This window comes from Mustelus asterias, chromosome 12 (assembly GCF_964213995.1).
Source record: "Mustelus asterias chromosome 12, sMusAst1.hap1.1, whole genome shotgun sequence".
Taxonomy (NCBI): Eukaryota; Metazoa; Chordata; class Chondrichthyes; order Carcharhiniformes; family Triakidae; genus Mustelus; species Mustelus asterias.
In genome coordinates, this window is record NC_135812.1 from 14,961,860 (window position 1) to 14,986,779 (window position 24,920).

The 24,920-nt window shown below is 46.5% G+C and overlaps 1 protein-coding gene across 5 annotated transcripts in view; it reads left to right on the forward strand.

The window, feature by feature from the left end:
* Positions 1-24,920, forward strand: part of hnf1ba (HNF1 homeobox Ba) — a 131,068-nt gene that overhangs the window by 16,877 nt on the left and 89,271 nt on the right. For all 5 annotated transcript variants that reach the window (XM_078224804.1, XM_078224807.1, XM_078224806.1 and 2 more), the window contains exons 3-4: positions 1,636-1,897; positions 4,985-5,217. In XM_078224804.1, coding sequence (XP_078080930.1) covers positions 1,636-1,897; positions 4,985-5,217 — 495 coding nt within the window. The remainder of the gene's footprint in view (positions 1-1,635; positions 1,898-4,984; positions 5,218-24,920) is intronic.

Here is a 24,920-nt window from a genome sequence, read left to right on the forward strand (position 1 = left end):
GGCACAGTGGTTAGCACTGCTGCCTCACAGCTCCAGGGATCCAGGTTCAATTCTGGCCTTGGGTCACTGTCTGTGTGGAGTTTGCACATTCTCCCCGTGTTTGCGTGGGTTTCCCCCGGGGGCTCCGCTTTCCTCTCACAGTCCAAAGATGTGCGGGTTAGGTTGATTGGCCATGTTAAATTGCCCCTTGTGTACCAAGATGTGTAGGTTAGGAGGATTAGTGGGGGTAAATACATTGGATTACAGTGAACATTGGGTAAGACTTGGTGCAGACTCGATGGGCTGAATGGCCTCCGTCTGCACTGTAGGAATTCTATGAGTCAGCTAAGCACGCTCTTTTGAGTTTGGGTTAAGGAGCGGTTTGATTAAAAATGCCCTGTATAACGCCACAATGAATTCAGAACAGAAAGAAATACCACTTATAAATGCCAATAAATATTAATATCTTGCTGGAAATAACGATCAGCTCCCACTGAAAAATGTAAAATTGTATTTGTAGTTGTCAAACCACCGATATGGAGAAGATAATTCCACCTGTAGGAGAGTCTAAAACTAGAATCCACGAATAGATAGGTGCTTGATGGCCAGCACAGTCACGATGGGCCGAAGGGCCTCTTCCTGTGCTGTAAAACTCTATGACTCTAATATGAGGTAGTCACTAATAAATCCAATAATTAACTCAGGAGAAACTGCTTTGCTCAGAGACTGGTCAGAATGGGGGATGTTACCATGTGGATTTGTTAACACGATTAGCAGAGATGTCTTTAAGGGAAAGCTAGATTAGTGCGCAAAGGGGAAGGATATGCAGATGGGGTTAGATTAACTCGAACAAGAATAAAGAACAAAGAAAAGTACAGCGCAGGAACAGGCCCTTCGGCCCTCCAAGCCTGCGCCGATCATGATGCCCTCACTAAACTAAAAAAAGACCTTCTGATCTTACTCAGTCCTTATCCCTCTATTCCCTCCCTATTCATGTACCCATGCAGTTGCCTCTGAAATGTTGCTAATGTGCCTGCTTCCATCACCCCATTGGTGGCACATTCCAGGCACTCATCACTCCCTGCGTTAGAAACTCCCCCCGCACATCTCCCTTAAACTTTTCCCCTCTCACCTCGAACCCGTGTCCCCTTGTAATTGACATTGACTTTGACTAGGGTGAGAGGAGGCTCATGTGGATCATAAACAAGTATGGACCAATTGGGCCGAATGGCCAGTTTCTGTACTGTAAATTCTGTATGGTTCTGTGTAACATTCTTCAGTGTGAGAAGGCCCAAGCTTTGAATTTGGTTCCAGGCGCACTATCAAGTTACATTGTTTTCTCTAAGTTGCTGGAGTAGGAGGCAGTGACATTGTGGTATAATTGCAGGGCTAATAATTCAGAGAGGGGGGCTTGGGTTTCAATCCCATCACTGGACAGCGAAGCCCTTGAACTTCAATAATAACAAACCGAGAGCGACGGAAGGAAATGCCTTGTGTCCACATCAAGCTCTGTAGCTTTTGTTGATAACCATTGATTTGATTTGTGACTATTCATGAAATCTTGTTGTGAATTTTTTCTGTTGGAGAATATCTGAATCAGTTTTCTTTCTTCCCTGTTGTGTATAGGCTGGGTCAAATCTATCCTTTCTCTTTCAGAATTCAACCAGACTATCCAGAATACTGGAAACAATATGACAGACAAAAGCAGGCCAGATCAGCTGCTGTTTCTCTTTCCAGAGTTCAATCAGCAAGACCAGGGGCAGGCCTCGGAGGTGGGCAATGAGCCTGCCAACAAGAAGATGCGTCGCAACAGGTTTAAATGGGGACCTGCATCCCAGCAAATATTGTACCAAGCTTATGAGAGGCAGAAGAACCCTAGCAAGGAGGAACGGGAGGCACTAGTGGAGGAATGCAACAGGTAAGCGGCGATAACCTGCAATTCAAGAATATGCACTGTTATCATAGAATCATAGAATCCATACAGTACAGAAAGAGACCATTTGGCCCATCGAGACTGCACCAACTCATCAACAAAGCATTCCACCCAGGTCTATCCTTGTAACCTCGCATATTTATCCTGCTAATCCCTCTAACCGACATATCTTTGGACACTAACGGGCAATTTAGCATAGCTAATCTCCCTAACCTACATACCTTTGGACACTAAGGGGAAATTTACCATGGCTAACCCTCCTAACCTACACATTCTTGGACACTAAGGGGCAATTTAGCATGCCAATACACCTAACCTACACATCTTTGGCCTGTGAGAGGAAACCGGAGTACCCGGGGGAAACCCACGCAGACATGGGGAGAACGTGCAAACTCCACACAGACAGTGACCCGAGGCCAGAATCAAAGCCATGTCCCTGGCGCTGTGAGGCAGCAGTGCTAACCACTGTGCCACTGTGCTGCCCCACTTGGTAAGTACGCTGCCATGTGTGGATGGATCCATGTTTGATCCCTGACTGACCACCTGACATTGAGTCAGGTGATTGTACCATCATCACAGTAAAGGTTACCACTATTGGCCTCAGCAGCCTAGGAGTGGGGAAGAGGACGGATCAGCCTGGGATCCCCTGACTGATTCAGTGACTTACATATAAAGCCCATCAAGTGAAGACAGGATTGGCCTTGGCTGTGTCCTCAAAGGGTCCCCAACCCTGTAAACTGCGCCAGGCTATAGGGCAGCAAATTCAGGAGGAGGGGGCAAGTGACTACAGATGCAGTCTTATTTCAAAGATTCATTGCAATCTTTGCAATGCTTTGCTTGGTGACATTGGCCTCTGTGCTCCTATCATTTTCTTCCCCTATTTTGACCAGGGCGGCATGGTGGCACGGTAGCTAGCACTGTTGCTTCACAGAGCTAGGGACCCGGGTTCGATTCCTGGCTTGAGTCACTGGCTGTGTGGAGTTTGCATGTTGTCTGTGTGGATTTCCTTCCAAAGATGTGCAGGTTAGGTTAATTGGCCATGCCATATTGCCCCTTAGTGACCCAAGATGTACAGGTTAGGGGAATTAATAGGATAAATATGTGAGGGTACGGGGATAGAATCGGGGTAAGATTCTCTGTGGAGAGTCGGTGTGGACCCAATGGGCCGAATGGTCTCATTCTGCACTGTAAGGATTCTATGAATGTGAGTGTGATGAGTATATCATCAAACTGTGTCAAGGGAAATGCAAACTGGATGTTCTACTTTAGTTTTCTCTGCAATTTTTAATAGAATTTAGTCAGGGACAATCTCCCTCTGGGTAAAATTGAATTCATGAAATGAAGGGCTCAGAAGGTCACCAGTAGAACACTGAACTGGAACATGTGTTACTTGGCGTTACTGTTCGAGATAAAATACTGGCACAGTCTTATCATTAACTTTTAATTCTGTATATTTCTGTGTTGTAGTTTTTGTTTAATGTGGAGGAGGCAATATGATTTTGGAACTAGAGTGCTGATGATAGATTTGGGGCTAGTCATTGAGTCCAATATTGTGAAGGAGTTACAGTTATTAAGAAATGCTTACTTTAAGTATAAAGGTCTGTTGTACCTGTGGACCGCTATCTGCGCATTGATATTTATGACTGATTCAGCAGATGTTTAATATTTTTCTGTTGAATTCCTCCAATGTTGCACACAAAAATGTATTTTTTGGGGGAGTGTATCATAGAATCCCTACAGTGCAGAAGGAGGCCATTCAGCCCATTGAGCCTGCATCAACAACAATCCCACTCAAGCCCCATCCCCGTAACCCCACGTATTTACCCTGCTAATCCCCCTGTCACTAAGGGGCAATTTATCATGGCCAATCAACCTAACCTGCATACCTTTGGACTGGAGGAAACCAGAGCACTTGGAGGAAACCCAGGCAGACATGGGGAGAATGTGCAAACACCGCACAGACAGTGACCCGAGGCTGGAATTGAACCTGCGTCCCTGAGGCAGCAGTGCTAACCGCTGTGCCTGTACAGGGGTTTGCAAGGGCTATGAAGGACATTATGACAACCTTTATAGAAATCTCTATGGAAGACTTAGTTTTAAATGAGTTTAAACTATTAAAGAGATACATTTTGCTTTTCACTCCTTCAGATGCTCTCTTCTGGGCAGGGGGTGGGTGTGACTGTCTCACACAACCCTTTCAGGCTCAGTAGCACATCTCCGTCATTTCCAACAATGGTACTTACTCTTAAGAAAAAAACGGGTGGGCTTGTTTTCCCAGCATTTGCCAACGTTCATAGAAATTAGAAACCAGAAGTAGGAGTAGGCCATTCGTCCCTACGAGCCTTATCCGCCATTTATTTTGATCATGGCTGATCATCGATCCAATTGTCCACATGTTCTCTTTAATCAACGGGAAATCTGGGGCTGACAAGAGCAGAAAAATGTGACCCGGACACTTTAAAGTTAAGTTAAGTTTATTTATTAGTCACAAGTAAGGTTTACATTAACACTGCAATGAAGTTACTGTGAAATTCCCCTAGTCGCCACACTCCGGTGCCTGTTCGGGTCAATGCACCCTAACCAGCACGTCTTTCAGAGTGTGGGAGGAAACCCGCACAAACACGGGGAGAACGTGCAAACTCCACACAGACAGTGACCCAAGCCGGGAATCGAACCCGGGGACTCTGGCGCTTTGAGGCAGCGGTGCTAACCATTGTGACACCGCGCCGCAAGAAAAGAATAGAGCAAAACAGAATGATCTAAAGTTTCAACTGATCTCTTCACCAAAGTTTCATCAATGGGGAAGTAAATAAAGCTTGATTCTCAATTCAGCCCTTGCTATCCAAACTCTTTGGACGGTGAGAAGGTCTTGTTCCCTAAACAGTTATCACCAGGTCTGCGTTAGGTTTTAATCCATATTTATGTCAAGTGAATTTTTTTATTGATGTAATCAAATGCGTTCTGATATGAATGAACTGAAGGAAGTGTGATATAATTAAGCATTTAATTTTTAATGGTTGCAAGGATATTCAGATCAACTATTTAAAGCATTGCTGTCACTTCTCACCTCAGAGCTGAATGCATACAACGTGGGGTGTCCCCTTCTAAAGCACACGGACTGGGATCAAATCTGGTCACAGAAGTCAGAGTGTATAACTGGTTTGCCAACCGAAGGAAGGAGGAAGCTTTCCGTCAGAAACTTGCCATGGACGCGTACAATGTTCAGTCACACAGCATGAACCCGCTGTTGTCTCACAGCTCCCCGCACCACCCACAGCCAAACTCATCCCCCTCAAGTAAGCACGGTAAGCTCTTGCCCAATGCTTGTTGCCCATTGCTTTATGACAGTGTGTCCTCCAAACGTGCAATTTGTCACAAAGGTGGGAATTCGGGTCGGCACTCGCTGAGGGCGTTTATTTATTCTCTCAGGGGATGTGGACATTGTTAGCTAAGCCATCCCTAGTTACCAATCAGATGGCGGTGAGCTGCCTTCTCGAACCGCGTGTCTATAAGAATGTTGCCAGGGTTAGAAACGTGTCGCTATGAGGAGAGATTGGATAGGTTGGGGTTATTTTTGCATTATGTCAGGTTTGCGAAAAGCTGTGGCATTTATGCAACAACCCAACTCCCCAACTGGACCAATCGGTACATGTGTAGTTACCAGGAGAGATTGGAGAGGTTGGGGTTATTTTCCTTGGAACAAAGAAGGCTGAGGGGTGACTTGATTGAGGTGGACAAAATTATGAGGGGAAGCGATAGAGCGGACAGGATAAAGTTGTTTCTCTTGGCGGAAAATTCTAGAACCAGGGGACATAGGCTCAAGATATGTGGCAGTGGGTGTAGAGGGGACATGAGGAAGGACTTTCTTAGGCAGAGACTCTAAACTCATTTAAGAAGTATCTGTATCTATAGTTTAAGAGCTGTAAGCTACAGGGCTATGGGATGGGTGCAGGAACATGGAATTAGAAAGGGTATCAGGGTGTCCACGAGCTGACATGGACAAGATGGGTGAAATGGCCTCCTTCTGTGCTGCAATTTTTCTATGGTTCTATTCTATTAGGGCGGCACGGTGGCGCAGCGGTTAGCACTGCTGCCTCACAGAGCCAGGGACCTGGGTTCGATTCCCGGCTTGGGTCACTGCCTGTGCGGAGTCTGCACATTTTCCCCGTGTCTGCGTGGGTTTCCTCTGGGTGCTCCGGTTTCCTCCCACAGTCTGAAAGACGTGCTGGTTAGGTGTATTGGCCATGCTAAATTCTTCCTCAGTGTACCCAAACAGGCGCCGGAGTGTGGCGACTAGGGGATTTTCACAGTAACTTCATTAACAGTGTTAATGTAAACCTACTTGCGACAATGATAAACAAGCTGGTTCTATGTGGTGTAGGTATGCCCACACTGCTGTTAGGAAGGGATTTCCAGGATTTTGAAGGAATGTGGCAATATGGTGGTGTGTGACTTGGAGGGGAACTTGCAGTTCCCATGCATCTGCTGCGCTTGCCCTTTGAGGCGGCGGAGGCTGTGGGTTTGGAAGGTGTTGTCGAAGGAGCCTTAGTGAGTTGCTGCAGTGCATCCTGTAGATGGTACACACTGCTGCCACTGTGCATCAGTGGCAGAGGGAGTGAATGGTGGTGGATGGGGTGCCAATCACGCGAGCTGTTTTGATTTGTTCTACAACTGCAATTTTAGCCTAATTTACTTGTAATGGGACTGATGGGATTGATGAGGTTTTGTGCCCCATCCAACTTTACTCTCCACTGAAGTCACATGAAAACATTATTGGGTGAAATGTAGAACCAACTTTCTATGAAATCCTCGCTTGGCGAGTTAGGTTAATATTAACCCTGGAGAGCCAGCTGAGATGATTGGTTTGACACTCCTTTAACATGTGCTGCCTTTAAATGGTGAGACTTGTTAAAGTGGGGCGGTTTGAGGTGTAGGGTTTGACGCAGACATAGGGAGGAAAATTATTGTTTTAAACCACAGGATAATAAATGTGTGACGCATTATCATTTGCGCTTGCTGGGCCTTTGACAATCTTTTCTTTGACATAAAGTACCCGCCTATCTCTCAGTTTGGATTTCTATGCGGTTCCCATCATTCCTTGTTGGAAGAGATACGTGGGTCGATTAATCCCCATTCACTTTGCGTTAGGAGTTTAATTCAAAACGCATACCGATTCTGAATTACATCGACTTGACCAGAAACTGATTGAATACATAAGATACAAGCCCAAGGAGATAGGTCCTTCCCAGGCCTCTGGAGCCAGGTATTCAAAGGAGCTGTGAGGTCTCGAATCCTGGCACCTCTGGGGCTGTTTAGGATTTTCACAGGCCAGCAGGGAACGGGAAAACCTACTCGTTGCCAATTAATGGCCCCTTAAGCTCCCTAAGCCCCTTTTATTCTGCTCAACGCTACTGGCCCTAGAGATATAAGGGAAGGAGTTGGGGTAGTGGAGTTGAGGGATGGAGTGAAAATTAAATGATGGGTCATTCTGGGACACTTGACAGAATGAAGCATGTATCTGGCGTAGCACCAGCTACCTTGACTGAAGCTTTGTGGTGTTCTGTTTCTTTTTGTTGGGAGTACTTGTATTACACTGTTAGTTATAGGCGCAACTGGTGACAAAAGATGTTTTGTTAATATACGTGGGGCCACACGGTGGCACAGTGGTTAGCTCTGCTGCCTCACTGCACCAGGAACCTGGCTTCGATTCCAGCCTTGGGCGACTGACTGCCTGTGCACATTCTCCCCATGTCTGCGTGGGTTTCCTCCGGGTGCTCCGGTTTCCTCCCACACTCCCACGATGTGCAGGTTAGGTGGGTTGACCATGCTAAGTTGTCTCTTGTGTCCAAGATGGGTAAGTTAGGGGGAATTAACGGGGTAGATGTGTGGTATTACGGCATAGGGAGGGGGTGAACCTGGGTTGAATGCTGTGTCGGAGCTTTGGTGTAGATGGGCCAAATGGCCTCCTTCTGTAGTGTAGTGATTCTATGATGCATTATGCAAAGCACCATAAGGAAGGCTGTGTACCTTAAAGCCCATAACACAATGACCAGAGGGATCCTAGTCATTTATCACAAACCTTAGTTCCCTAATTTTTAAGTGGAATTCCAATAGATTAAGAGAAAATCAGCATCGCTGGAACGAAACAACAGTTGGGATTTTCCGGCCTTTCCTGCCGGCGGGATCTTCCAGTCCCGCCAAAGACGGATCCCCGCGACGGGACGTGCAAGCCTCGCAAAATGGTGTAGACATCGGCAGTTTGGCTAGCGGCCAATTGTGAGCCGTCTCTGCTATTGGAAAACATGCCCTGTGGTGCATGGGTGGCGGAAATCCCAGCCGTATTTTTGGCTAAGATCAAGTGTAGTTTTGCTGTGCTGCACTCGGTTGAAGTCCTGAGGTTACCCTGAGGCTTCATTTTGAAGCAATTTTTTAAAAGCGGCATCTCGGCCTTTTGGCTAAGATGCAAATGAGATCAAGCCTTGGAGGGTGTGCAATGCCTGCTCCAATCAGCTTGGGTCATGTAGATCAAGCCCAAGACAGGAAGAGGCCAGCCTGTCTCCTCAGCTTGGACCTGGAATGTTTCACTTGTTGAGATTTTGGATTGGACGTTGATTGGGTTGAATTGGATATAAACAAAAAAAAAATCCCAGCCGTATCCCAGGTGACCAACACCCCAACGACGCCGTGCAGATGCTGTTGTGGGTTGAAGGCAGATTCAATTGTAAAGCTCCTGGTCCCAAGAGTTCTTCTGGCGTCAGATCAATGTGAGAATTGAATCTAGAGGCAGTGATTTGACATTGGGACCCAACATCACCTTCCATTTCCCAGTCACCGTCCACCTGCAATCTGAATGCTAAAGAAAACTTTGCACCTTTTTCACCTCTTTTGTAACCTCCATGATCAAAAGTACTGTGCGGCGAATGAAGTACTTTTGAGGTGTAATTACTGTTGTAACATAGAAAATGTGGGGGCCAGTTTGTGCACAACAAGATCCCACGAACTACAGTGCGAGCTTTTCCCTCTCCCAATGTCATAAACGTAGTTAAAACTGAGAGCTTTGATTTCATAGAATCCCTACACTGCAGAAGGAGGCCATTCAGCCCATCAAGTCTGCACCGACCACAATCCCATTCAGGCCCTATCCCCACGATCCCATGCATTTACTCTAGCTAGTTCCCCCTGACACTAAGGGGCAATTTAGCATGGCCAATCCACCTAATCCACACATCTTTGGACTGTGGGAGGAAACCGGAGCACCTGGAGGAAACCCACACAGACACGGGGAGAATGTGCAAACTCCACACAGACAGTGACCCAAGCCGGGAATCGAACCCGGGTCCCTGGCACTGTGAGGCTGCAGTGCGAACCACTGTGCCACCAAGCTGCAGAAGGTTTTGTTGGGGGTAAGTGTGGGTGGGTTTGGTATGGATGGCATGGGTGAAAGCCCTTTCCCTCTCAGGTCAGCTCGAGGCCTGGGCTGTTCTTAACTATCGGGTTTAATTTTAAGACCCCCACCCCCCCTCCTAAAGTGAGTGGGAATGACATCAAGGCAGTTTGTTAGGAACAGGAATGGGATATTGCCAAGGACCCAAGGGAATGATTCTCTACATAAGACAAGTGCAGTGTTGTCACAATGGCAGCTGAGTGTGGGTTATAAGCTCATGGTGTATGATGGGGGGGAGGAGCCAGAATTGTGACAGGAACAGCCTAAGGAGTCCTCAAGGGCCTCAGGTGAACCATAGAATTATGCCAGCACAGAAGGAGGCCACTCAGCCATCGGGTTTGTGCTGGCTCTTTGCAGAGCAACCCATTCAGTCCCTCACTCGCATTCTATCCCCATGGCCTTGCAAACATATTTCACTCATGTGCCCGTCTAATCTCCTTTTGCAATCAATCATCGTCTTTACTTCCAGGAGGCTGGTGGGCAGTGAGCTCCAGGCCATTACCACTTGCTGTGTTAAAGAAAAGCTCTTCCTCATATTTCCTTTGCATCTATTGCCCAAGAATCTAACTCTGTGTTTCCTAATCCTTGGACCATAAGATAATAGGAGCAACTTTTCATTGTCTGCCTTATCTAAACCTGTCATAATCTTGTTGCCCTCTATCAAATCTCATCTCAAGTCTCCTTCATTCCAAGGAGAATATCCCCAGTTTCTCCAGCCTGACCTGGTAGCCCCTCACCACCCGGAACCATTCAGGTGAATCTCCTCTGCACCTTCTTAAGATCCCTCAGTAAATCCTCCCAAAAATTAATTTACCATCGCCTCATCTGGCCACACTGCTGCCACATGGCTGGTATCAGTGGCACTGTGCCAGCCTCCCATGACTTGTCCTTACTACTGCAGCACCTATTAATTGGACCCCACACCCATTTCTAATGGGTGGTGGTACCAAAGCTACAATAGCCTGAGGTTGGTGGGGTTGGGAAGGCGACGCTTTCTGCCATTTTGACCCTATGTCAATCCCTCTTCACCCCTGGCGACCTGACCGAGGCGTTCAAGATTCTGAGGCCTTGGACAGGGCGGATAAGGAGCAGCTGTTCCCCTTAGTGGAAAGGTCAGTCATGAGGGGTCATAGGTTCAAGGTGAGGGGCAGGAGGTTTAGAGGGGACGTGAGGAAAAACTTCTTTACTCAGAGGGTGGTGACTGTCTGGAAGGATGGCGCTGTGTGATCCAATCGCGAGGGCTGGCAGGAGTGTGTGCAGCTCCCAGAGCTTCGACATGAAGAACAACCATGAGAACAACATGGCAACCGTTGGCGTGAGTGAGTGCTCGAGTGTGTGAATGTTTGAGTGAGTGAGTGTGTGAGTGAATGAGTGTGTGAGTGAATGAGTGAGTGCGTGAGTGAGGTGAGTGAGTGAGTGTGAGTGAGTGAGGTGAGTGAGGTGAGTGTGTGTGAGTGAGTGAGGTGAGTGAGTGAGTGTGTGAATGAGTGAGTGAGGTGAGTGAGTGTGTGAGTGAGTGAGTGAATGTGTGTGTGAGTGAGGTGAGTGAGGTGAGTGAGTGTGTGAGTGAGGTGTGTGTGAATGAGTGAGTGAGGTGAGTGAGTGTGTGAGTGAGGTGAGTGAGTGAGGTGAGTGAGTGTGTGAGTGAGGTGAGTGAGTGAGGTGAGTGAGTGAGTGAGGTGAGTGAGTGTGTGAGTGAGGTGAGGTGAGTGAGTGTGTGAGTGAGGTGAGTGAGTGAGTGTGAGTGAGTGAGTGAGGTGAGTGAGTGAGGTGAGTGAGTGAGTGAGGTGAGTGAGTGAGTGAGTGAGTGAGGTGAGTGAGTGAGTGAGTGAGTGAGTGTGTGAGTGAGGTGAGTGAGTGAGTGAGTGAGGTGAGTGAGTGAGTGAGTGACTGAATGAGTGAGTGAGTGTGAACGAGTGAATGAGTGAGTGAATGAGTGAGCTCCGTCTGGAGAAGGAGGGATGAGAAAATTGGGGTGGGGTTGCCAGAGAAACGGGTTGAAAAATAAAATTAATAAAGCAAAAAAACCTGAATTTAGCGAAACAAAAAGGTCAGTGTTGAAAAAAGTAGCGTAGAAATAAAGGCTGAGTGAGTCATAGTGCAAATGTCATTGTGATGAGAAAACAATCCATATTGTTCTTGTACCTGCAATCTACACACTTCAGTCAGCAAGCCCCTGAACCAAACAAAGGAACCCAGCAAGCAGTGGGGTCGTGCGGAGGTCACCGTGAGGTCGCTGTCCGAGTATGGAGGGTACGGAGGGGTGGGTGATGGGGATGGGAGGCGACGGGGAGGGGCTGGTTTCACTGACCCTGACGAGCTGCGACGCAGTCCCGGTGTCATAGGCCACTCAGTTACAAGGTGCCCTACAAGCACATTGTCAGCTGTTTTCAGTGTCACACTCAGGCTAAAATAATGCAACAGCATGCAGCCAGTGTTGTCATGGCATTGTGTCCATTATGCATGCTTAATTGAAAATTAAGCAAGCCCTTTGAATGAGGCATGTTCCCCTTTGATCTGGCCTATCCTTCCAGTGTGTACTCAGTCACTGCGTGACATCCTTTGTTTTTTTATATTAGGGGACTGCATTTATAGAATGGTTTCCATGTTCATTTATCTTTATTCCGTAAGGCGGTACGGGAGCTGCCCCTTTGTGCTCCGAGCTCCAGACTCAGCCAGCAGGAGTTGTCCAGTGTATGGGACGGAATGACAGCCCATTCTGCAGGCCCCCTTTTACCAGCCAGGAATGATGGTCCTCCCTCAATGCAGTCTGTGAATTGGGCCGGGGGGGTCTTGAAAGGTCAGGCGTGTCAAGAGGCCAGAACCTACGAATTTGCTGGGGACTGGTGCTGATATTGATTAGGTCTCCGAAAAGGAGGAAATTAGCTTAGGAAATGAATAATGCAAGACAGGGGAGTCAATCAACTCAACTTTTCCCAGGGCACTCAGGTACACAGTCTCTCTGCGGATTAACACTTCTGTACTTCAACACCGGTGGCTTCCTTCGTCAAAATTTATTAACTGTACACGACAAGACCAACTGTTACATTAATTATAACCCTTCTGATCGTCAAGTTTCCTTTGCAGCCAGCAATAGGTTTAGGATCAGTTAACTCCCGCAGGAGCTGCATTGGCAAAAATGGTTAATAATTGTTGGTACGAGAGTTACTTCGTTGCATTAAGTTCAGTTCTATTAAGCTCCTTTTAGAACGCAGTTATACTGCACAGGTTGGTCTGGGTAAACCCTTTAGAACTGAGGTGAGGAGAAATTTCTTCACCCAGAGGGTGGCGAATGTGTGGAATTCACTCCCACAGAAAGCAGTTGAGGCCAAAGCATTGTCTGATTTCAAGAAGAAATTAGATATCGCTCTAGGGGATAAAGGGATATGAGGGGAAGGGGGGGAATCAGGATATTGAATTCGATGATCAGCCATGATCAAAATGAATGATGGAGCAGGCTCGAAGGGCTGAATGGCCTCCTCCTGCTTCTGGTTTCTATGTTTCTATGTTCACGGTGAATGCTGACTGCCATGGTGACCACTACATCATGATGGGCTATTATTCCAGAGGCCCAGGCTAATGCTTTGGGGACACGGGTTCAAACCCCACTATGGCCACATGGAATTTAATAAAATTCTGGGACTGAAAGGCAGTCTCAGTAATAGTAGCCACAAAGCTACAATCGATTGTCATAAAAACCCATTTGGCTCTCTAATCCTCCTTTAGGGAAGGATGATGTGGAGATGCCGGTGTTGGACTGGGGTGGGCACAGTAAGAAGTCTCACAACATCAGGTTAAAGTCCAACAGGTTTATTTGGAATCACGCGCTTTCGGAGCGCTGCTCCTTCATCAAGTGAGTGGAAAGGGAAGGAAATTAGCGAAGGAAATCTGCCGTCCTTACCTGGTCTGGCCTACATGTGACTCCAGACCCACAGCAATGTGGTTGACTCTCAGCTGCCCTCTGAAATGGCCCTAGCTAGCCACTCAGCTGTCAGGGTGGCTCACCACCACTTTCCCGAGGGCAGTTAGGGCTGGCCAACCAATGCTGGCCTGGTTTAGTGATGCCCACAACCCGTGAAAGATAGAAAGGAAAGAAATGGCCGTCCACGCAACCGTAGCATCGTGTGTACAGGCTGTGCCTGGCCTAAGTTCCACTCTTACCCACTGTCCTGCCAGCATTTCTTTCTTGGACATGAGGAGAGCAGGCGAGAGAGCTCACTTTCATCTAACACTGGAGATGAATTCTTCATGCCAGTTTACAAAGTACACAGTGAAACTATTCACTCTGTGTTGCAACAGGGAAAGGTTCAATGGTCAAAGGTTCCGTGTGGAACATAAAGTGCTGGGAGTAGGCGGCTGGATAAAGGAAATGCCAGGGTAATGTTTTGGTGAGGGCCCAATGTTAGGATGGAAAGGCAGGAGAAAATTGAGTCTTTTTCAGAATTGAACCAAATCAAGTGGCGGTCTCATTATCTTTGTTTTTTTTCATGGTTCAGTGATCGATTGGGTAATGCCAACATGTCTGAATAAATTCTGGCTGGTTGCCTTTAAGCACTTGTTTTAAAAAAATAAGAGAGCCTTGGGGAAGGCCCAAAGTACAGGGCTGCAAAGACTTGGGAGGAAGAGGGAACAAAGGCTGAAGTTGTGATGAGGTGGTTCCAATGTTTATGTTTAAAAGCCGAGAAATTGAAGTCATTGGGCGTAGCAGTTCTGGTTTCACCGGTCTGTCTGCATCTTGATTTCTTTGTGAAGTTAGGCAGATTTATGCCAACGGAACTGTCATATTTACAGTTCTCTCACCAAGTCATCTTGTGGGAGGTTTTAGTTCAGACGGGCAGCATGGTCGGTGCACGCTTGGAGGGCCGAAGGGCCTGTTTCTCTGCTGTAATTTTCTTTGTTCTTTGTTCTTGTGGAAATCACGGTTTATCCAGTGGCGCAGTGGTTAGCATTCCTGCCTCACGGCGCCAGGGACCTGGATTCGATTCCAGCCTTGGGTGACTGTCTGTGTGGAGTTTGCACGTTTTCTGCGTGGGTTTCCTCCGGGTGCCCCGGTTTCCTCTCCCACAGTCCGAAAGACATGCTGGTTAGGTGGATTGGCCGTGCTAAATTCTCCCTCAGTGTACCCGAACAGAGTGGTGTGACTAGGGGATTTTCACAGTAACTTCATTGCAGTGTTAATGTAAGCCTACTTGTGACACTAATAAATGATGTGACACTATAATGTAAGCCTACTTGTGACACTAATTAAAACTTATCCAGAGTAATCTGATTACCTAAAGGGATATTGCCTTAGGGAGTTCCCACCTCCAGCTCTATGATCACACGCAGCCCACAAACCCTGGCAATCAGTCCCTCAAAGCCTGGGATATTCACTCTGGTTTCCTCTTGGTTCATGCTGGTTAAATTTTGTACCGTTGTGTTCACTGACCTACACTGGCTCCCGGTCAAACTAACACCTTGATTTTAAAATTCTCACCCTTGTTTTCAAATCCCACCGTGTCCTCGCTCCCCTCCATCTCTACAACCTCCAACTCCACGACCCTCCGAGAAATCGGCACTCCTCTCATTCTGGCCTCTAGTGCAAACCCTCAGTTTAATTGTGCCACCAATGATATCCATGCCCTCGGTTGCCTGGATCCCAAGCTCTGTAATTCCCTTCTTACACCCCTCTCCTTGCTGTCCTCTGCTAAGACGCTCCTTAAAACCTATCTCTTTGACCAAGATTTTGGATATACGACTCCTTACGTGGGCTTGGTGTCATATTTTGTTTTAAATGTTCCTGTGAGGCATGTGGGGACATTTTATTATGTTAAAGTCACTATATAAATGTAAGTTGTTGACTGGAGGTTTGGAAAGATCAGTTTTAGTGCTGTTGTCACATTGTTTATAACCACCTTCCCATGGCTTTCGGTGACATTGCAAATCATCCAAATCCCCATCATCAACATTCTAGGATCAATAATGAGAAGAAGCAGCCACATAAATTCCATGGCTTCAGGAGTAGGTCACAGGCTGGGTATTTTGTGATGAGTAACTCACCTCCTGACTCTCCAAAACCACAGGTCAGGAGTGTGAATGAATAGCAGACCCAACCCCACCCCCTCGCCCCCCACCTCTCCCCCCCCCCACCCCCAACCACCCACCCCAACATTCCTGGGTAAGAGTAGCTCCAACAACACTCAGGAAGCTCAACACCATATGAACATAGCAACAAGGAGCAGGAACAGGCCATTCGGCCCCTTGAGCCGGTTCCACCATTTATTAGGAAGCTTGACACCATCCAGGACAAAGCAGCCTGTTGATCGATACCCCATCCACAAACATCCACTCCCTCCACCACCGACGCTCAGTAGCAGCAGTGTGTACCATCTACAAGATGCACTGCGGCAATTCACCAAAGGTCCTTAGACAGCACCTTCCAAACCCACAACCACTTGCATCTAGAAGGACAAGGGCAGCAGATAAATGGGAACACCACCACCTGCAAGTTCCCCTCCAAGCCACTCACCATCCTGACTTGGAAATATATCGGCCGTTCCTTCACAGTTGCTGGGTCAAAATCCTGGAATTCCCTCCCTAACGGCATTGTGGGTCAACCCATAGGACATGGACTGCAACGATTCAAGAAGGCAGCTCACCACCACCTTCTCAAGGGCAACTAGAGATAGGCAATAAAGGCTGGCCCAGCCAGCGACGCCCATGTCCCACGAATGAATAAAGTAAAATCAAAAAGAAAATCCTGGAAGTGCCTCCCTTCCCATGCTGTGGAGGAGCACAGTAAGGAGTCTAACAACACCAGGTTAAAGTCCAACAGGTTTATTTGGTAGCACAAGCCACATGCTTTCGGAGCGCTGCTCCTTCATAACTCACTTGACTCACTGCCCCTTCATAACTCAGGCTTTGAGGTAAGGACGAAGGGGCAGCGCTCTGAAAGCATGTGGCTTGTGCTACCAAATAAACCTGTTGGACTTTAACCTGGTGTTGTTAGACTCCTTACTGTGCCCACCCCAGTCCAACACCGGCATCTCCACATCATGCTGTGGGTGTACCTCAAGGATTACAGTGGTTCAAGAAGGAGGCTCTGCACTATTTTATCAGAGCCGTTAGGGATGAACAATAAATGATGGCCTTGCCAGTGACGTTCACATCCGCTGAATGAATAGAAATAAGTCTGATTCCAATTGAGTTAGGGATTTTAAAGTACAATAGACACACAAATCAAAGTTGCTCTTGGGGCAGATAACTAAAATATGACAGGAGCAACAAACCTTCAGATTAAAATGTTAGCAGTGACCTGATCGGTACACTAACTGCATTGTTTTAAGAAAGAAACGTTTCATTAAACAATCAGTTTCATTGGAGCGTCCCTTAATTCTTTATCATTCATAGACGCCGCTGGCTGGCCTGCATTTATTACCCATCCTTAGTTGTCCTTGAACTGGGTGGCTCACTAGGCCACTTCAGGGGGCAATTGAGAGTCAACCACATTGCTGTGGCTCTGTATTCATATGTAGGCCAGACCAGGTAAGGACGGCAGATTTCCTTCCCTAAAGGACATTAGCGAACCAGATGCCTTTTTTTGACATTCGACAATGGGTTTATGGTCATCAGCAGATTCTTAATTCCAGAGTTTTGTTTTTAATTGAATTCAAATTCCACCATCTGCTGTGGCGGGATTCAAACCCGGATCCCCAGGACATTAGCTGAGTTTCTGGATTAATAGTCTGGCGACAATACCACTAGGCCATCGCCCCAAACAGCAAGCACCCAAACAACTAAACTGCTTTCAAAGTGCTTTCCACTTTCATTTAACTCAGTTGTTTTCCTTCAACTTTAATTCTAGAAACTATAATTAAAGACCAATGGATGTTGTGGTAGACTGGGTTTACACTAGCCCACCAGTGTAACTCCAGTGGCTATTGGGATAGATTTTCCAATGGAACTATGCTGGGGAACGGGTATAACTCCAGTCGGTGTTAGAGTACACTTTCTGTTTAAGTTCCATTCAATAATTCTAAATTTCCTGATATTCCTTCTTGGTAACATCTCTGAATGATTTAGCTCTGTGATACAGCCATGGGGGTCATATTGTGACCCCATTTACATCCTGCCAAAGAAGACAAGGCAGTTTATTTCCCTACCTTTCTTACTCTGTTGGCTTCTCTTTTATGAATAGCCTTTGACTTGGGGGTTTGGACTTCTTCCTGATCCCGACACCAAGATCTGAGCTTCATAACAACATTTCAGTTAAACTGCATTTGTGGACAGTGGGAATGCACCAAAGGGGTCCACCATGCAAAATAAAAGGCATGAATTGGAGCCTTGTCGTCTATTCTATGATGATGAGCTGATCTCATCTGGATTAGAAGATCGGCAAAAGGTGAGATGTCGATGGAAAGAGGACAAGTCTAGTGACTCATGCTGAGTAACGTGCGGACACTGGGTGTGGTGGCCAGCACTGTCCACCCTCACTGATTGAGCACTGACCGTGTGGAAGCAATTAGAACTGCAACCAATGTGGAAACATGTGGGAAGGATAAAAAGAGGTGAGCACGTGGAGATGTAGGTGTGTACCGCCATGATGCAAGAGATGTATATGCATATGAATCTGGTACGCAGCCCCTGATCTCAGCCCTCACTGCGAGGAGACATCCACTGGGCTCCTTGAGTGATAAAAATTGAAAATTATCACGCACTTTCCAGTGGCAATTTAAAAAGGAGGCAGACAAGAGGCCGTGGACCAGCCTACCTGCCATTGATGGCATGAGAGGCGCTGTAGAAAGTGAAATGGGCACCTTAATTTTGTACGCAAAACAAAAGGATCTTTGCAGATCACAAAGGCAATAATGGATAACCACCTTTATTACTGATCTCTCTTAAGAATGATTTGAGATACCAGCAGATTCATAGATCCAAGTGAAGCTAGGTCCACAATGGGTTGTGACTCTATTTAGATCGAACTCAATGATGGAAGCATTGGGAACCAGGATCAAACTTCAAGAGGACCAACACAGGGGTGGCTTACAATGCCATAATCGTACTGAGAGATTCGGGTGGAAGAATCACCCATGGCAAGTTTCTCTTTATCATTTCAAAGTGAAGCTGGCTGATTGATAATAACTTTTAAATATTTGGATGATATAGAGTGCAGTGCATCTGATGTGGAGGGTGATTACCTCGGCTTGGTAACAGAATATGTTGGTTTCACATGAAAGTGGTATTTATGGCAAACACAGAAAATAGGAGCAGGAGTAGGCCATTCAGCCCTTCAAACCTGCCATTCATTCACCTTAGCTATGACTGTGCCACTACATACTGCACCCTCTCCTTTCCTTCTCTATGAATGGTATGCTTTATCTCTATAGCATGCAAGAAACAATACTTTTCACTGTATGCTGATACATGTGACAATAATAAATTAAGTTAATTCAAATCAAATCCAGTGTTTTCTGTGGTAAAGAATCCTTCAGGCTCATCACTCTGTGGGTGATTCTAAATTGGCCATTCTAAATTGCCCCTTAGTGTCCCGGGATGCATAGGTTAGAGGAGTTAGTGGGTAAATATGTAGGGATATGTGGATAGGGTCTGGGTGGGATTGTGGTTGGTGCAGACTCGATGGGCCGAATGGCCTCTTTCTGCACTGTAGGATTCTATGAAGAAATCTCACTCATCTCAGTCCTAAACCCGTACCCTCAGATTGTGACCCCTGATTCTGGACTCACCTGCCATCGGGAACATCCTGGCTGCAACTACCCTGTCTAGTCCTGTTAGAATTTAATAGGTTTCCATGAGATTCTCCTCATTCTTCTGAACTCAATCTCTCCTCATACGTCAGTCCTGCCATCCCAGGAATCAGTCTGGTAAACCTTTGCTGCATTCCCTCCACTGCAAGATCATCCTTCCTCAGATAAAGAGACCAAAACAGCACAAAATATTCCGGGTGTGGCCTCACCAAGGCCCTGTATATCTGCAGCAGGACATCCTTGCTCCTGTACTCGAATTCTCTCGCTATGAAGGTCAACATACCATCTGCTTTCTTCACCATTTGCTGCACCTGCATGCTTAGCTTCAGCGACTGGTGTAGGAGGAACCCACGTCTCGCACATTCCTCTCTCTCAATCTATAGCCATTCAGATAATAAACTGCCTTCCTGTTTTTGCTACCAAAGTGGATTACCTCCACATTATACTGCCTCTACCATGCATTTGCCCACTCAATTTGTCCAAATCACACTGAAGCATCTCTGCATCTTCCTCGCAGGTCCCACCCTCCCACGCAGCTTTGTGTCATCTGCAAATTTGGAGATATTGCATTTAGTTCCCTCATCCAAAATATTAATATACATTGTTGGGCTCCCAGGACTGATTCCTGCAGTACCCCACTAGTCACTGCCTGCCTTTGGAAAAAGACCTGTTTATTCCTACTCTTTGTTTCCTGTCTGCCAATCAGTTTTCTATCCATAGAACATAGAACATAGAAAGCCACAGCACAAACAGGCCCTTCGGCCCACAAGTTGCGCTGATCACATCCCTACCTCTAGGCCTATCTATAGCCCTCAATCCCATTAAATCCCATGTACTCATCCAGAAGTCTCTTAAAAGACCCCAACGAGTTTGCCTCCACCACCACCAACGTCAGCCGATTCCACTCACCCACCACCCTCTGAGTGAAAAACTTACCCCTGACATCTCCTCTGTACCTACCCCCCAGCACCTTAAACCTGTGTCCTCTCGTAGCAACCATTTCAGCCCTTGGAAATAGCCTCTGAGAGTCTACCCTATCCAGACCTCTCAACATCTTGTAAACCTCTATCAGGTCACCTCTCATCCTTCGTCTCTCCAGGGAGAAGAGACCAAGCTCCCTCAACCTATCCTCATAAGGCATGCCCCCCAATCCAGGCAACATCCTTGTAAATCTCCTCTGCACCCTTTCAATGGCTTCAACATCTTTCCTGTAATGAGGTGACCAGAACTGCGCGCAGTACTCCAAGTGGGGTCTAACCAGGGTCCTATAAAGCTGCAGCATTATCTCCCGACTCCTAAACTCAATCCCTCGATTAATGAAGGCTAGTACGCCGTACGTCTTCTTGACCGCATCCTCCACCTGCGAGGCCGATTTAAGAGTCCTATGGACCCGGACCCCAAGGTCCTTCTGATCCTCTACACTGCTAAGAATGGTACCCTTCATATTATACTGCTGCTTCATCCCATTGGATCTGCCAAAATGGATCACTACACACTTATCCGGGTTGAAGTCCATCTGCCACTTCTCCGCCCAGTCTTGCATTCTATCTATGTCTCGCTGCAACTTCTGACATCCCTCCAAACTATCCACAACACCACCTACCTTGGTGTCGTCAGCAAACTTACCAACCCATCCCTCCACTTCCTCATCCAGGTCATTTATGAAAATGTTCCATCTGAACACACTATCCCCAATCCCATCTGCTTTAATTTTACACACTAATGTGGGACCTTGTTGAAAGCCTTCTGAATGTCAAAATGAACCACATCCACTGGCTCCCCCTCATCAACCCTACTCGTTACATCTAAAAGTGATTGTAGTTTGCACAATATTAATTGTATTGACCTACACTGGCTCTTGGTTAAGCAACTCCTTGGATTTTAGAATTCTCATTCTTTTCTATTTTCTCTCTACCCTCCACTCTTCCCTTTGTCTGTAACCTCCTCCGGCCCAATAACCCTCTGGCATCCCTGCGCCTTGCCAATTCTGGCCAATTTTCCAACATGTCGCCATTGGTGGCTGCTGAAGGCCTGAGCTCTGGATTTCCCTCTCTTGACCTCTCCTTCCTCCTCCCGTTTCTTCCTCCTTTCAGAAGCACCTTCCCTCCTGGCCAAGCGTTTGATCCTGCGAAGCTCCTTGGGAATTTTTACTCTGCCAAAGACGCCATACGAATGCAGACGATTGTTGTTGATGCTGCCGTGGTAACAGTGAGAGTTTGCCGGGGGTGACAGGGTGCACGTAGCTATGGGATATATCTTTCGATTTGTCAGTCATTCAATGGGAAGAAACGCCGGTGTGCTTGCTGCCTCATGTACCTGTAGTGAATTCTGCGTTCCATCTACAGGTGATAAGGATGAATCACATATTGTTGTGGAATTTCCACACTATGAATTTTTCTGCTCTTTCTGTCAATGTTTTAAAACGTGGTTCTTGCTTTGCCAGTTCGCCAGGCATCCAGTATAGCCATGAGCCTCCATAAGCCTTTTCTACAATAAACAGGCAGAATCATATTAACATTTTCTTTCCATATTCATTTATGATTTTAACGTACTATGGTCTACTCTTTTTCATAAGTTCATAAGATATAGGAACAGAATTAGGCCATTTGGCCCATTGGGTCCACCATTCGATCATGGCTGATATGCTCCTCATCCCCATTTTCCTGCCTTCTCCCCATAAACCTTCAACCCCATTACCAATTAAAAATCTGTCTAACTCCTCCTTAAATTTACTCACTGTCCCAGCATCCACCGCACTTTGGGGTAGCGAATTCCACAGATTCACAACCCTTTGGGAGAAGTAGTTTCTCCTCAACTCTGTTTTAAATTTGCTACCCCTTATCCTAAGACTATGACCTCTCGTCCTAGAATCCCCCAACAAGAGGAAGCATCCGCTCCACGTCTACTTTATCCACACCTTTTATCATCTTGTATACCTCAATTTGATCTCCCCTCATTCTTCTAAATTCCAGAGAGTATCGGCCTGAACTGTTCAATCTCTCTTCATACGACAAACCCCTCATCTCTGGAATCGATCTAGTGAACCTCCTCTGAACTGCCTCCAATGCCACTGCACCTTTCCTCAAATACAGGGACCAAAACTGTGCACAATACTCCAGGGGCATTAAGAAAATATAATTATCCAATCATTTGAATTAGGTTTTTAAAAATTATTTGTGGGCGTCGCTGGCTGGCCCGCATTTATTGCCCATCCCTAATTACCTTTGAGAAGGTGGTCGTGAGCTGCCTTCTTGAACCCCTGCAGTCCACAAGGTGCAGGTACACCCACAGTGCTGTTAGGGAGAGAGTTCCAAGATTTTGACCCAGTGACAGTAAAGGAATGGCGATATGTTTTCAAGTCAGGATGGTGAGTGACTTGGAGGGGAACCTCCAGGTGATGGTGTCCCCATGCATCTGCTGCCCTTGTCCTTCTAGATAGTAGAGAGATCTGCGGGTTTGGAAGGTGCTGTCGAAGGACTCTTGGCGAGTTACATGCATAATACAGCAAAGTGTGAAGCTAGTGCTAATGACAAACTTAGATTGTCGTAACATATAACTGGAAATAAGCAAGAGGAGTGAACCGTTTAATTAAACTTGGCATGCTTGGTTTCATTGGTCAGAACACTGAATGCAGGAGTTGGAACGCCTTGCTGAAGTTGTACAAGCCATTGGTAAGGCCACATTTGGAATACTATGTACAGTTCTGGTCACCCTATTATAGAATGGATATTATTAAACTAGAAAGAGTGCAGAAAAGATTTACTCGGATGCTACTGGGACTTGATGGTTTGAGTTATAAGGAGAGGCTGGATAGACTGGGACTCTTTTCTCTGGAATGTAGGAGGCTGAGGGGTGACCTTATAGAGGTCTATAAAATAATGAGGGGCATAGATCAGCTAGATAGTCAATACCTTTTCCCACAAGATAGGGGAGTCTAAAACTAGAGAACATAGGTTTAAGGTGAGAGGGGAGAGATACAAACGGATCCAGAGGGGCAATTTTTTCACACAAAGGGTGGTGAGTGTCTGGAGCAAGCTGCCAAAGATGGTAAAAGAGGAGTACAATTATGTCTTTTAAAAAGTGTTTAGACAGTTACATGGGTATGATGGGTATAGAGGGATATGGGCCAAACGTGGGCAATTGGGACTGGCTTAGTGGTTTAAAAAAAGGGCAGCATGGACAAGTTGGGCTGAAGGGCCTGTTTCCATGCTGTAAACCTCTATGAGTCTATGACTCTAAACTGGAGAGATGGCTGACATAAACGAATAAGGATTTTTAAAATTCATTCGTGGGACATGGGCGTCGCTGGCTGGCCAGCATTTATTGCCCATCCCTAGTTGCCCTTGAGACGATGGTGGTGAGCTGCCTTCTTGAATCGCTGCAGTCCACGTGCTGTGGGTTGACCCACAATGCTGTTAGGGAGGGAATTCCAGGATTTTGACCCAGTGACTGCAAAGGAATTGCGATCTATTTCCAAGTCAGGATGGTGAGTGGCTTGGAGGGGAACTTGATAATTACGGTCATGTTGCATCAATTCGTTGTACATTAATCGATTTGCTTCATAATATGAGGTGACATGTTTGCAGAGCTGGGGTACAATTAATGTGTTCTTGCTGGAAGCCAGTTGTTCCCCAAGAGGAAACATTTCACTTCATTAGGTCTCATGAATTAGCCCGTCACGCTCCTTAAAATACTTCTTCAACCCCTTCTTGTTGACAAGAGGGAAATATGTGCCAATCCCTTTCCGAATCCACCATTTACCCTCCGCTGTATGGTTGCCACTGGGCCTGCTGAATTTGAAGCAATGTTCCTGAGGGTACATTGCTAAGATTCAATGTTAGTGTACTGGGCAGGGATATTTAGCAGTGAGGACCATTCTCATTGTAATTATTTGTATTAATGTTTGTACCAACACATAGGAGTAGATATTCTCCTGCGACAGATGTACAAAGTGGATAGTATGGTGTTGGCCGCCTGTCAATATACATAAGAATATAAGAATTAGGAGCAGGAGTAGGCCATTCAGCCCCTCGAGTCTGCTCCACCATGCAATATTATCATGGCTGATCTCACCTCTGGCATTTCCTGCCCAATATATTCAGTTTCTCTAACTTCAATAGGACTGAGTGGGGTGTATAAGAGGCAGCCCGATGCAATTCTGTCCTGTTTAGCTGCACCACATAGCTGATTTCAGCCCCCAGGTTGTTTTACAGTTGGGGGATTTTCCCTTTAAGGTGTTTGCTCCCTCTGTCTCTCAGAGTTTTTGAATGTCTCTTGTCGAGAAGGTGCATTTGTGTCTGGCCAATGCCACTTGTATATTTTGTGGCAGCAGCTTGTCCCCTGGCGCTCCCTCTCAGCTTTCCCTCCCTTCTTTCCATTTATGTCAAAGAACTTCCTTTACTTTGCTCCAGTATTTACCACATAATTTGTTGCTTTCTCCAGTTTTGCAAAAGGATATGTAATAATAATTCAATATGTAACACAGCTTACTCAGGAATCTTAACCCCCAGTAACATACTCTCGTGCTGATACCCCGAGTGCTTATTTCTTATGGTCACAAGTAGGCTTATATTAACACCGCAATGAAGTTACTGTGAAAATCCCCTAGTCGCCACATTCCGGCGCCTGTTCGGGTACACTAAGGGAGAATTTAGCATGGCCAATGCACCTAACCAGCACGTCTTTCAGACTGCGGGGGGAAACCGGAGCACTCGGAGGAAACCCATGCAGACACTGGGAGAACGTGCAGACTCTGCACAGACAGTGACCCAAGCCGTGAATCGAACCCGGGTCCCTGGCGCTGTGAGGCAGCAGTGCTAAC